The sequence below is a fragment of the Perissodus microlepis genome, chromosome 9 (genome assembly GCF_051167445.1).
Source record: "Perissodus microlepis isolate ML-2025 ecotype Zambia chromosome 9, ASM5116744v1, whole genome shotgun sequence".
NCBI classification, from domain to species: Eukaryota; Metazoa; Chordata; class Actinopteri; order Cichliformes; family Cichlidae; genus Perissodus; species Perissodus microlepis.
Genome location: NC_140469.1, coordinates 31,381,236 through 31,394,285, shown reverse-complemented (window position 1 = coordinate 31,394,285; position 13,050 = coordinate 31,381,236). Strand labels below are relative to the sequence as shown.

The 13,050-nt window shown below is 43.9% G+C and overlaps 1 protein-coding gene and 1 non-coding gene across 6 annotated transcripts in view; both read right to left on the bottom strand.

Annotated features, from left to right (window-relative positions):
• unm_hu7910 (un-named hu7910) overlaps positions 1-13,050 on the bottom strand; it is a 47,187-nt gene that overhangs the window by 11,197 nt on the left and 22,940 nt on the right. For 3 of the 5 annotated variants that reach the window (XM_084939886.1, XM_084939889.1, XM_084939890.1), the window contains 8 exons: positions 6,028-6,081; positions 4,088-4,213; positions 3,587-3,622; positions 2,248-2,292; positions 1,607-1,636; positions 1,495-1,527; positions 1,348-1,383; positions 899-946 (listed from right to left, as the gene is read on the bottom strand). In XM_084939886.1, coding sequence (XP_084796012.1) covers positions 899-946; positions 1,348-1,383; positions 1,495-1,527; positions 1,607-1,636; positions 2,248-2,292; positions 3,587-3,622; positions 4,088-4,213; positions 6,028-6,081 — 408 coding nt within the window. Of the gene's footprint in view, positions 1-898; positions 947-1,347; positions 1,384-1,494; positions 1,528-1,606; positions 1,637-2,247; positions 2,293-3,586; positions 3,623-4,087; positions 4,214-6,027; positions 6,082-7,644; positions 10,916-12,113; positions 12,159-12,243; positions 12,292-12,814; positions 12,854-12,940; positions 12,992-13,050 lie in introns of those variants that run through there. The other 2 variants (XM_084939887.1, XM_084939891.1) reach the window with 2 other exon arrangements.
• Positions 5,258-5,331, bottom strand: trnai-aau (transfer RNA isoleucine (anticodon AAU)). The gene has a single exon. It is a non-coding gene; the product is annotated as a tRNA-Ile (tRNA).

Here is a 13,050-nt window from a genome sequence, read left to right as displayed (position 1 = left end):
GCCTCCGTTGCGCTGATACTGTTGTTTGTCAATAAAGTTTAAAAAAAAAAGCCTCTGTTGCGCTGCCCAGGTTGCCTAGCAACCATGATACTAACCACTGGAAACGTGTCATAGCTTTGTTTGACAGAAATGAAGGAGAAAATCTTTTGTTCATTTGTTTGTTTCTACATGAGCTTTGATCATTCTCTGTAAGATTAAGCTCAGCTATTGAACGGCGTATGTTTTAAAGTAAAGGCTTTAAAACCAAGTTAGTACAAACGTCACTAATGTCACATAACTTTGCAGACATGTGGCCAACAGGAATGTTTTCATGTTCTTCGTTATTAAACATTTGCACATAAACAAGTGACATAATATTCAGTACTTAAAGTTCACTCTTCGGCCGCCCCTCATCCGCCGTTTTTTTCGGCAAAATTATCCACACCCACCGCCGCGCTATGCATTCTGGGATATGTTGGGCCACGAAGTCTACACCGCCACAGCCTTAAAATTCAGGGAAATGAAGGACTCATTTCAGGGCCGCATTTCGAGCAGCCTTCGAATTGGGACAGCCTTCGTCGCGTCGCTGTGACGTAATTGGCCTTGAAGTCCGTACTTTAAGGCTGCAGACCCTGAATTGGGAGACAGCCTGAGTCTTCATATGGGCCACTTCAGCTCAGCTATGCCACTGACAAATGTGTTGGCCCAGAAAGAGGAAAAAGCTGCTCATGAGATGTAGAGAGTTTGTGCCAGATGCAAAAAAAGAAAAACACGTAGGTGTTTTTACCCCAGACACACTGGAAATGTGGGTCACAGTCAAGCAAAACACTCAGTGGTGTGTGTGAAAACACAACATCGTCTATCAAAGTAAAAATAACCTGTAGTGAGTGTTTCAGGCGTGTGCGTGTACTGCAGATACCTGCTTCCTGTGTCAGCTTGGAGCTCGTCAGGTATTCTGCAGACTCCACTGAAGGACAGAAAGTCAGTGATTCAGATTCACGTATGACACACTCCACAGTATCAGAGCTGTGGGCAACCACGTTAATCTCATTTCATGACACTTTATAGAAATAATCTGTAGAACTGATTAAATAACGGATCGCTTATTACAGACAATACTTCCTATCAAAGAGAAGACATCAAATTTGATCTCGCACAGAGTTTCTTTCATACAGGGGATCTCTGAGATCTCCGTCTTTGAGACACTTTGAGGAATCAAACAATCAGAGTAAAGCAGGACGGCTCCATCGGGCCTCCTGAAACAACATCCTCACCACACGGAAGAACATCAGCACACATGAGAAGAGGCTGAACGTTAAAAACATGCACGTATGAGTAAAAGCAGTAACTAATCTGAGCCTGACTCACCTGAGCTCTCCTCAGTCTGACGCTCGGCCAGCAGAACTGCAACAGGAAACAAAACCACCATCATCATCATCGTTTTTATCTTTTACCACAAACTTCCAACCATAATAATCTGATCGTGGTTTCTGCCCTCACATGCTGCTGTCTCACCTCCAGTGGTGTCAATCGTGTTGGCTTCATCGCCTGAAGAAGAGGACGAGAAAACGAGCGATTAACATGAAGTAACGTTTAGTGACATCACAGAGAGACAGAGGCCGCTCACCGTAAGGACCGATGCTTTCCCGAGGATCATCTACGACAAACAAAGACACAGACGTGATTATTATTGTTCGTGATCACGTGGTCACACACGGAGCAGGCGGAGGAATCGACGCGTGAGCACACGCCCAAAATACTTTAAGTAATCTAATTACATCCAGGAAAGTAAGTACAGTGTGAAATGTCACATTTATGTGAGCTGGCCGAATGAAATGTACTCGTTTAGATCAATCACACTTTCCTTCATTATGAATTAATTTAATAAGTAAACTTTTGATTTGATATATTTCAGCTGCTTTTTACTCAAAACGATTCCTTCATGTTCACGAGTTTCAAGAATACATCTGACAACAGATTGCCTCTGTTCCTTAATCTGGACAGGATTTACTAATCGATCCTCTCAGTTTATCAATCATCTCATTTCTGGGTCTCTACATGCTGTCAGTCAGTTTGAGAAAAAAGGACAGTTTTCCGTTTCGGGGCATTTTTGAAGGACCTCCATACACAAGCTCCATCATCTTCATCACCATTTGTCCCATATATCCTCCCTTTCACCTCCATCTTTAAACCTCCACCCTGACCCTCCACCCGCTCGAGAAGAATAAGAAACCTTTTTTTAAACCCGCCTGGTTGTGTTTAACTGACCTGGTACAAAGCTGTCCTCTGCTGGCGGAGGGAGGGGCACAGCAGCTAGAGGTGGAGAATGAATCAACATCAGGAAAATGAGTTAAAGCGCACACACACACACACACACACACGCACACACACACGCACACACAGACTAACAAAGATGTGTGGGAATATGTGGAAGGTGAGGAAGAGGCAGAAGTGTGAGCTGTCTGAAGGCACTCGCTCCACTGTAGTTTTAATAAACTCCAAATATGAAACGAGCCTCATGATGCCTGATGAAACGAACAGGACAGAAGCTCACTACCCAAGCACGGCGTCCCATCATGCATTGCACTGAAGGAATAAATGCAGAGAAGAAGAAGCAGCTCAGCACAACAGAAGTGTGCAGCGATGCAGCGTCTCTTTACTCCTCCAGCAGAGGGCGACCTGCCACATCTGGACTGTAGCAGCTACAAGGTCACGAACAACAAGATTAATGGGTGGCAGGTGTGCGGCGGCTCTTTTAACCTGCTGGATGGATATCCTGGTCTGCAGCTGATTATCTCTCCAGAGTTTGGCTTAAAAAACAACAAAGTGTGACATTTTCATCGATCTCTCATTCGCAGCCCGCCTTAACTTCGATACAGAGTCTGCCCAGAAGGAGTGTGCTTCATAGAGCCTAACATGAACGACAGTTACAGCGCTGCAGTGTGCATCAGGCCGGAGCCAGTTTTACCCTGATACTGGACGGCTGTTAATGTTTAAATGTGGCAGGTTTAAGTTTCAGAGCTCTAACGTGCAGCAGTCACATTAAACAGCAGCAAAACAAAGATTCTTTCTGTTCCTCTCATAACGTCTCTGACTAAAGTTAAGCACAGCTCATTCTATTCACGTTGGGTCTAATGATCGGCTAAACGCCTGCTCAGTGCCTGAAGCAGAGACACAGAAGATAACCATCACTGCGATAACTGCCATCTAAAAGTCGGGTTTTAGGTTCTGTTAAGCCGGGCTGTTCATTCAATGCTGAACACATTTTTGCACACAGATTATTTAAAAAAAAAGTCACAGAGCTCACTAATAAACTTCTGCGTGTGCTTCAAAGCTGAACAGGGAGCAGCGCTCCACTGATGCACTCAGAGTTTTGTTTGATTACATCTTTTTAAAAACTACAATCCACGAAAGTGACACAAAAAGCAGCAACAGATCCACAAAAAGCAAATATTCAACAGAAAATAGTGTCAGTCAGTGATAACTGCTGTTTTTGTCATATTAATGTGTGAAATGTAAACAGAAATACAGATGCGGGCGTGAACATCTCATCATCCAGAGGCAGAAGCAGAAGGTGGAGGCATGCAGCAGCAGCAGCAGCACCAACCTTGGATTTCAGACTCCACATCCTGAGATCCAGAAGCTGGACCAACCACACGCACACACACACACACACACACAGACACACACACACACACACAGAAAGAAGCCATAATGTTACCATCATGACATCAACAGGTGAGGGAGCCAATCAGTGATCTCACAGGTGTGTGGGGCAGCAGGTAACGTGAGCATTCAGACTCATACAGGTGCTGTGGATACGACGAGGCCACGCACAGAGCAGCTTCACTTTCAGCCACGTGGAGTCGACTACATGCTTTTATATTTTGTGTTTGTCGCTCTCAGTCAGTCAGGTTAGTCATGTGACAAACGACTCGGGCGTGCCTTAAACTCTTCAGAGACCTGCAGAGTTGGACCTTAAACCTTATTTTATTATATCAACAGCTCAAACACTTTGTAGTGACTGATCTGCTGCTCCCAAACTTATTTCTCCTTCAGGTAACTGGACTGAATTTTTCCTTCATTCAGCAGACTTGCTCACGCGTACCTGATTCGCTCTGTCTGGGCAGAGTCACGGATGGCGCGGCCTCTGTTGGCTCGACGTCTCGCGGCTCTGCAGCTTGCTGATTGGCTGTTTCAGCTGCAGACTTGATGGTTTCTTCAGTTTTTAACACTTGAAGTTTACAGGATAAAAAGAGGAATGACTGAAGTAAGATTAAAACATTGCTGTTGCTGGAACAAGTTCATGCTCAGTGTAAACATCATGTGTGATTTATGACAGGTAAAAGCAGACAGTGATTATATTCTGAACACCCGTCAGAAGTCCAACATCCTCCTCCATCCTTTCAAATCCAGGTTAGAATCCAGGTAAGGAAGCTGCTGAGCACCGCATCAAAGCAGGAAGTGAGATCACAAACAGCAGGACTATGATGTTTAAGAGCATTTATTTCAAGTCAGGTTCTATTTAGTCAACTAAATAAACGCGCTTCCGCTTATCAGGGTTGCTGGAGCCTATCCCAGCTGTCATAGGGCGAGAGGCGGGGTACATCCTGGACAGCTCGCCAGTCTGTCGCAGGGCCAACACACAGAGACAGGACAGCGCAGGACTGAGCGTCACCAAAAACACCGGAAGCAGATTTATTTATCCATTAAACTCATTTACTGGTTTTACAGGTACTTTTGTAAATTAATGTTTAAAGTCTGTCCAAATTAACTAAACCATAAACAGCATGCATGTATTATAGTAAAGCGTTATCTACTGAAGTTGAACTAGTGCCAGGCTGTACTTCCATGTAATACCAGTTTGTACCACAAGATGGAGCAAAAAGGTGAAAAAAGTTGAAAACTAAGTTGAACAAATGTGTTTTTAAAGGAAAAACAAGAGTTTGTTGATGCTTTCTGACTTCTGTTTTGATACAATTTAACTCTGTACAATTTTAAATTCTCACAGATTTATAAAAATTGTGACGTTTGAAGTTTTTTCCGACTTTGAAGTGGAGAAAAAATAAGAAATAGCGGAAGTGTCTGTTTGTCCTGTCGTCCAGTCTGCACAGGAAACCGTTTTTGTTCCATGCAAGTGTGAAATCAGCTTCATCCTGTTTGCGCCTTTCACAATAAAAGCCTCTATCGCCACATAAGATGTTTTAGGAAAGTGTTTACCACAGAGTCTGAGATAAACATTTGACTTCAAAAACATAATTATTGCCAGTCATGAATTTGGCCCGTACGGGGGTCGAACCCGTGACCTTGGCGTTATTAGCACCACGCTCTAACCTGCTGAGCTAACCGGCCACAGCAGTGTAGAGCTGACAAGACAAAATGACTTAAACCGAATCACTCAGACTAATGGCTGTGAATACTAGAATTTAGAAACCTATTAAACAAACTCCTGATCGCTGAACAAAAATACAAAAAACACTGCACTGGCTGTAAAAAAAAAAGGCATAATTATTCATTAAATAGTGTAATAAAATAATTAAAGATAAATACCAACAACTTATACAAAGTGTGGCTTTCATTCAATATTTCCTTCAAAATTTCTGCATTTAAGGAACCAAAAACCAAAACGAGAGCATCTAAGTGCAAAAGTTAGATTAAAGGTCTCTTTCATTAAATAAAACCTATATTTCTCTATAATACTGATGTCGATGTGAACATAATAAAAAGACATCAGGTATCAGTAGTTCAGCAATTTTAAACAATAGCAAAGAAAACGAGCGGTGACAGGAAGTACGCTGAGAACAAAGCAGGTTTCCAGCAGAGCTCAGACACTAGCAGACTGGTTGTACTGGGCAGCTCCCAGTGTGGAGGAGCTCCGGTCAGGCTTTGTTGGCAGGACACGGAGACGCTCGCGCGTCCAAAAACCACAGGTGGGAATCAGGTCAGCTCCCAGGTGGTTTTCTCAGGTATCAGAAGAGAGTCAGCAGAGCCAGAGGGCGTGTGTGTGTGTGTGTGTGTGTGTGTGTGTGTGTGTGTGTGTAAACTTACCTGTTTGCTTCTCAGGTGTGTCTCCTACATGCAGCCTCTTTGCTTCTTTCAGTCCTGTTCAGTGTTCAGGATATAAATGTTTTAAAGACCACGCAAAGTTATTTACAGCTTTTTATTTGACAATTAAACGTAAAGCGAGCTCTCGTAAAGCGAGCTCTCGTAAAACAGCGCCTTTCCTTCCAGATCTGATGAAATCTTAAATAACTGTTTACAAATCAGCTTTAAAGACTCGTTTAGACCATAACAAGCTTTTAAAAATCTCTGTATTTCTGATTTAAGGCCAACAATGAGGGACGACTGGTGTGAAAAAGTAGATATGTACACATGGGAAACTTAAGGAAAAATGGTTCTCGTCCCTTTGAAAGTAGCATACATAAAAACCAGACTGCAGCACTCAGAGAAGAAGATGGAAATAGCAGAAGGAGGAAACTCTGAATTGTGTGAACTTCATATATACCTGATTTGGTTTACAGCCAAGTGTGACAGTGCCTTTAAAAACAAAAAGCGGGGTTTCGTTTTTAAGACGTTTAACCGACAGCAGCAGGGAGCTCGGGAGCGCCAGCACCCCGATAATCTTCCTGTGGAAGGAAATCTGAGCTGATAGGATCGAAGCAGCAAGCACACGGTGAGCACAGAAGGAAGCAGTGGTGGCTCGAGATAGCACTGAGCAGAGGAAGAGGGATTCTCGTTATTAATGCTCAACAGGCTTTGCTGTTGGACGGTTGGGGATGTTTGCATGTATTCTGGTTATGGAAAAAAAACCCTCTCTGCACTAAGCAGAGACCTCCAGGGTCTGCTAGGCTTCACCTCAGCTAATCGAAGACCCTGAAGTGGACTTTTGGACCATGTTTATGCTCTTGGAGCCTTTTAATGACGTTACCTGACCAATAACATGCTGTGCTACAGTGAGGTTATTGTACTAACAGACCATCCAAGAAGTCTGAGCTCCAGCTTTGATGAAAGAAATAAGTGTGACGCTTCCACAAATTCTCTGGATGCACTTGATAACCCGACTCCAGCCTCCTGCCCAACCCTGAGACCACCTCCACTGCCTTTAAATAGCACATACACCTGCTCTGTACAGGGACTGAACCCATAACATTGACATTACTAGCACCACGCTCTATCCCACAGAGCTAACAGGCCATCGTGCTGAATAGCTTACAAGAAAGAGGCTTTAACCAACAGGAAAGGAAGCACAGAGAACAAGTAAAAGCTCTCCACTTTGCCTATATGAAAACATGAAACTTTGGCCCGGACGGGGGTCGACCCCGTGACCTTGGCGTTATTAGCACCATGCGCTAACCAGCTGAGCTAACCGGCCACCCTGCAAAGCAGCAATGAAATGAAATGTGACATTTGTTTGTTTCGTTACTGATAATCAAGCAAGTGAAAATAAGTCAAACAGCTTGCTTTCTACTGCCATTAAACAGAGAGAGGTAATGAAACAAACAGGGTTTTAAAAATTACACGAGTCTTTGTATTCTCTAAAAATGAACTCATATTCTTGTAGCTTTTTCATTTTTATTAAACCACGAGAAAGAAACCAATCTTAATGTGATGAGCGGGATTTATTCAGCAAACATTTTCTCACATTTTGGAGGAAAAACAAAATAATTTCAGAGGCTGTGAAAGTTTCTTTATTCAGCTCACGACACGTGACTTCCCGATGCTTCGTCACTACACAACAGTTATTACAGGTTATTTTAAAAGCCGGTGTCCTCGAACATCCTTCACCACTTAGATCCACTACATGACTTTGAACTAAAGCTCAAAACTTACAATTCAGACGCCTTATACTGGCTCTCATCCTTTGAGCAAAAAACATGATAAGAAAAACCATAAATGTCACCATCACATCATCAACCAAAGACAGTCTCATGAAAATGAGAAAAACAAAGACAACATAAATCTCATGAAACTGGCCTTTTGAAAACCGGCCTGTTTCAAGAGGTCTGCAGCATTGAAAGAGCAGCAGTAACACAAGGGAAACAATCTGTGGGCCGCATCTGTAGATTAACGGTGAATTTATTGTGTTGCCCCTCCAAAAGCTCCTGAAGCCACGCTACTGCTTTCTGTGCATCAAATACAGTCATGTGTGAGTGGTTTGGCTTGAAATGCTAATTTCTAGTTCACCACAGTTCCAGCTGTGTGGTGTCTGTAGCACAGTTAAGACTGAAGACTCTGGTTTGAGCCCTTAATGAAGGTGTAATGTCCTGTAACTTTGTGAATGAGCAACAGAAGCAGAACACGTTGGAGGGAAAACATTTTAAACCTCTGTTGGGGATAAAACTTGAAGAGGGGTTTTTAATCAGATTGTCCGTTTGTATTTGTTTAATTTACAAAGGAGACTCAAAATAACTGCCTGGATTGTAAAGTGTGTTCAGACTTGTGTTCAGCATCATCTTTGCTGGGTGGTTACAAGACCTTCAAACCCCACCGAGTAGCTTTTCATCCGTTTCCTGAATATGGGAGGTGAGGCTGGCAAATCAGAGCCGTGACCATTTGTGAGGTCATCACTTTGTCCCATGAGGCATTTTCTTCTTCTCTTCTAAGACGCTCTTCTCTCTCCTGACCGCCGTCATGGTCACTCTCTCAGTTATCTCACCTTTCACCTGCGAACTGTTCAGCTTCCTCTCCGGTAGCACTCGTCTCTTTAAGCCATTTCCTTGTCTCACCACGCCCTCTTTCGCCAGCCGCTCCACCTCCATCTTCTCCTTTTCAGTTTTCTCCCGCTCTAGCTTCATCTTCGCTGCCCTCTCCAGTCTTTCCCGTTCCATCCTCTCCCTCTCGTTTCTCTCTGTCGTTTCTTTTTCTACTCTTTCTCGCTCTAATTTCTCCTTATCCTGTGCGACTCTTGCCCTTTCTTTGGCTAAGCGCTCCTTCTCTATCTTTTCTCTGGCGAGTCTGTCTCTTTCCTTAACAAGCCGTTCCCTTTCCAGTCTTTCTTTTTCTGCTTTCTCCTTGGCAATCTTCTCTTTCTCAAGTCGTTCCTTTTCTTTGGCGATCTGTTCCCTCTCCAGTTTTTCCTTTTCTTTGGCGATCCTTTGTCTCTCCAATCGTTCCCTTTCTGCCTTCTCCTTCGCAATCCTTTCTTTTTCCAATCTTTCCTTTTCTTTGGCGATCCGTTCCCTCTCAAATCTTTCCTTTTCTTTGGCGATCCGTTCCCTCTCTAATCTTTCCTTTTCTTTGGCGATCCGTTCCCTCTCAAATCTTTCCTTTTCTTTGGCGATCCGTTCCCTCTCTAATCTTTCCTTTTCTTTGGCGATCCGTTCCCTCTCAAATCTTTCCTTTTCTTTGGCGATCCGTTCCCTCTCCAATCTTTCCTTTTCTTTGGCGATCCGTTCCCTCTCCAATCTTTCCTTTTCTTTGGCGATCCGTTCCCTCTCTAATCTTTCCTTTTCTTTGGCGATCCGTTCCCTCTCCAATCTTTCCTTTTCTTTGGCGATCCGTTCCCTCTCCAATCTTTCCTTCTCCTTGGCAATTCGTTCCCTCTCCAATCTTTCCTTCTCCGCCTTCTCCTTCGCAATCCTTTCTTTTTCCAATCTTTCCTTCTCCTTGGCAATTCGTTCCCTCTCCAGTCTTTCCTTTTCTTTGGTGATCCGTTCCCTCTCCAATCTTTCCTTCTCCTTCGCAATCCTTTCTTTTTCCAGTCTTTCCTTTTCTTTGGCGATCCGTTCTCTCTCCAATCTTTCCTTCTCCGCCTTCTCCTTCGCAATCCTTTCTTTTTCCAATCTTTCCTTCTCCTTGGCAATTCGTTCCCTCTCCAGTCTTTCCTTTTCTTTGGCGATCCGTTCCCTCTCCAATCTTTCCTTTTCTTTGGCGATCCGTTCCCTCTCCAATCTTTCCTTTTCTTTGGCGATCCGTTCCCTCTCTAATCTTTCCTTTTCTTTGGCGATCCGTTCCCTCTCCAATCTTTCCTTTTCTTTGGCGATCCGTTCCCTCTCCAATCTTTCCTTCTCCTTGGCAATTCGTTCCCTCTCCAATCTTTCCTTCTCCGCCTTCTCCTTCGCAATCCTTTCTTTTTCCAATCTTTCCTTCTCCTTGGCAATTCGTTCCCTCTCCAGTCTTTCCTTTTCTTTGGCGATCCGTTCCCTCTCCAATCTTTCCTTCTCCTTCGCAATCCTTTCTTTTTCCAGTCTTTCCTTTTCTTTGGCGATCCGTTCCCTCTCCAATCTTTCCCTTTCTGCCTTCTCCTTGGCGATCCTTTCTTTCTCTAGTCTTTCCTTGGCGATCCTTTCTTTCTCTAGTCTTTCCTTGGCGATCCTTTCTTTCTCTAGTCTTTCCTTCTCCTTGGCGACCCTTTCCTTCTCAAGTCTCTCCCTTTCTAATCTTTCCCTCTCTGCCTTCTCCCGCTCTGTTCTCTCTCTTTCTTTTGCAATGCGTTCCCTCTCAAGCTTTTCCTTTTCAGCCCTCTCGCTTTCCACTCTTTCTTTCTCCTGTTTCTCCCTCTCTGCCTTTTCCCTCTCCACCCTCTCTTTCTCCATTCTTTCCTTTTCTTCTCTAGCTGCCTTTTCTTTAGCAAGCCTCTCCATCTCCTTTCTCTCTTTTTCTGCCTTCTCTTGAGCTAACCTTTCTCTCTCAGCTTTCTCCTTGGCTTCCTTTTCCAGCTTGTCCTTCTCCAATCTCTCCTTTTCCAACCTCTCTGCCTCCTTTCTCCTCTCTTCACTTTCCCTCTCCTGTCTGAGTTGCTCCTCAGCCACCTCCAGCTCCTTCTTCTTCAGCGCCCAGACTGCCTCCCTTGCTTCCTCCTCTTGGGTGAGAAAAGCCCTAATCTCAGCCACTGCGATGCGAGCGATCCTCTTGGCCTCCATCTTCTCATGGATCACCCTCAACTCGTTCTTCAGAGTCGAACGCAGCATGGCGCCTCGGACGACGTGGTCTGAGGCTTGAGGTGAAAAGTCTTAAGATTACCGTCCACATGCTCACCACTACGACTCATTAGTGTGCTGGCACACAGCAACCAAGGAAATGTTAGAGATGCAGGGGAAGAGATGCAAGTCCGATGTTAGGGTCAATTTAAAAGCCACACAAATGGGGTCCTCGACTGTTTAAGACTTAGGATTATGTTGCTTTTACAAAACATCCACAGAGTCCAATTTATTAGAATCAAGGATTAAATTATCCCCGTGAAGAACACGTCATTGTGTACGACGTGAGACTCATGAAAATCAAACTTTATCCGATTTAAATTTGGCTGATTTCACCTTCATGGTCGTTGCTTTGCCTACCTCTGGGCAGCTTCCACTACTGCTGGTATTTCCTGTTCTGACCGCTTGTACTTTCTCCACTGTCTCAAAATCTTCAACTTCATCTTGTGGAAGAGAACAAATTAATAGGGACACAATTCTGGCGAGGTGTGGTCAGGCTACAGCTCCAGAGAGTGTAGGTGGGTAACATCTTAGAGGCAAAAATAAAAAAACAGTCGATTCGTCACACAGATTCCTAGTTCAGGCGTTTTCCTCTGAATGTTCTTCAGTTTAAAGAGTCGGGACTTCACAGTAAAGTCTGTCTGAATAGTCTTTCTCTGGGAGTTTAATTTCATGGTGCGCAAGTTGAAAAATGAAATAAAAAGTCTTGCTCGTGACGGACTAGCTTTGGGCTGGGACACAATAGACTCTTTGAGTCAGAATAGCTCTTTTAGTCTCTTGGTTGTAGCCAGAGACCCAGCAGTCATCACCATCTTTGCTCTACGACATGAAATTTGGGTCAGAGTTAGAGGACTGCGGTGAAATCACAGACAGGAGAGTGCAAGTAGCCACTTCCAGGGACGTCCAGTGATGGAAACAGTCCAGGGGTGCAAGGGAAGATAACCTTGAAGCTGATATCAGCCAAATTTTAAATGACTAAAGGGGCGACCACGATACGTATAACTGACTGTGGGTCACAGCGGATATTCGAGGCTCCGGTGTTTACTATCCTAGCATGGGTTAACTAATGGTACCCTTTGCTGTCACTGGCAGTTGCTTCAATCACTTACTTCAAAGTTGCGGACGCCCCTAAAAATCACACTTTCTGCATTCTTTAATTATAAGATTATACACATTACAGGACACTCTGGACATGCAGTCGGCAGGTTTTAGTACCTCGAGTCGTGTTCTTCTTCTCAGTAGCCTCTCCTGTAACCTCTACTAATAATACACAGAAGGAAAAACAGCCCATGACACACAGCAGTACCAGAAATTCAGGTACAAACCCACACAGAGGGATCACTACCTTCTGGGAGTTTAACCTCAGCATCAGTGGCCTTTAACACCTCATCTTCTATGAGGACAAACAAATCAGAGAGTTTGATAGTGAAGGTCTACTTGCTGATAACAGAAAGCCAAACTAGCACAGCAAGCGGTGCAAACAACAAAAACTTGACAATAAAAGAAAACAGTGGCGATTTCAGGCGTCAGAGTGACTTCTGGCACAGAGTCTCTCTTTTGACTCTGGTTATTCTGACTGAAACTAACATTTCTGAGCTTCATGCCTTGGCATCACTGGTCTGAAATAACTTCAGTATAACAGTGTTACAATAACTTCTTGTAACACTTCAGTCAAAGCTGAGGATGTATCCACAACTTTTACTCGAGATAAACACTCTCAAACAAGTAAAAACATTACTGTATTTAATGGTATTAGTGCATTTCAGAATATCTGTGATAGACAAAGAAGCACAAACAGAGCCACTAAACAAAGTCATAAACGACCTCACTCTGTAACAAAAAGGCAGACAGTTAGAGAGTTAAGGCTGTTATGGGCTCAGTTAGTCACTCAGCATCAAACGGAGTCGTGCAGATACCTTTCCTTTCCCCTCTCTTCTTCACCTCTTTCTGCTCCTCTGCAGGGTTTAAGAAGCAGACACACCTGTCAGGTGAGCGCACGGCAGGCTGTGACCTCACACAAACACAGAGTCTCTGTACACTACCTTTCCTCAGCCTGTCTCTCCTCAGAGCACGGCCTTTTAACTTCTTATCATCTGAACCGATGCACAGAATAAAAGGAAGGTAAACACAATCAGCTGTGACAAAAACAAAT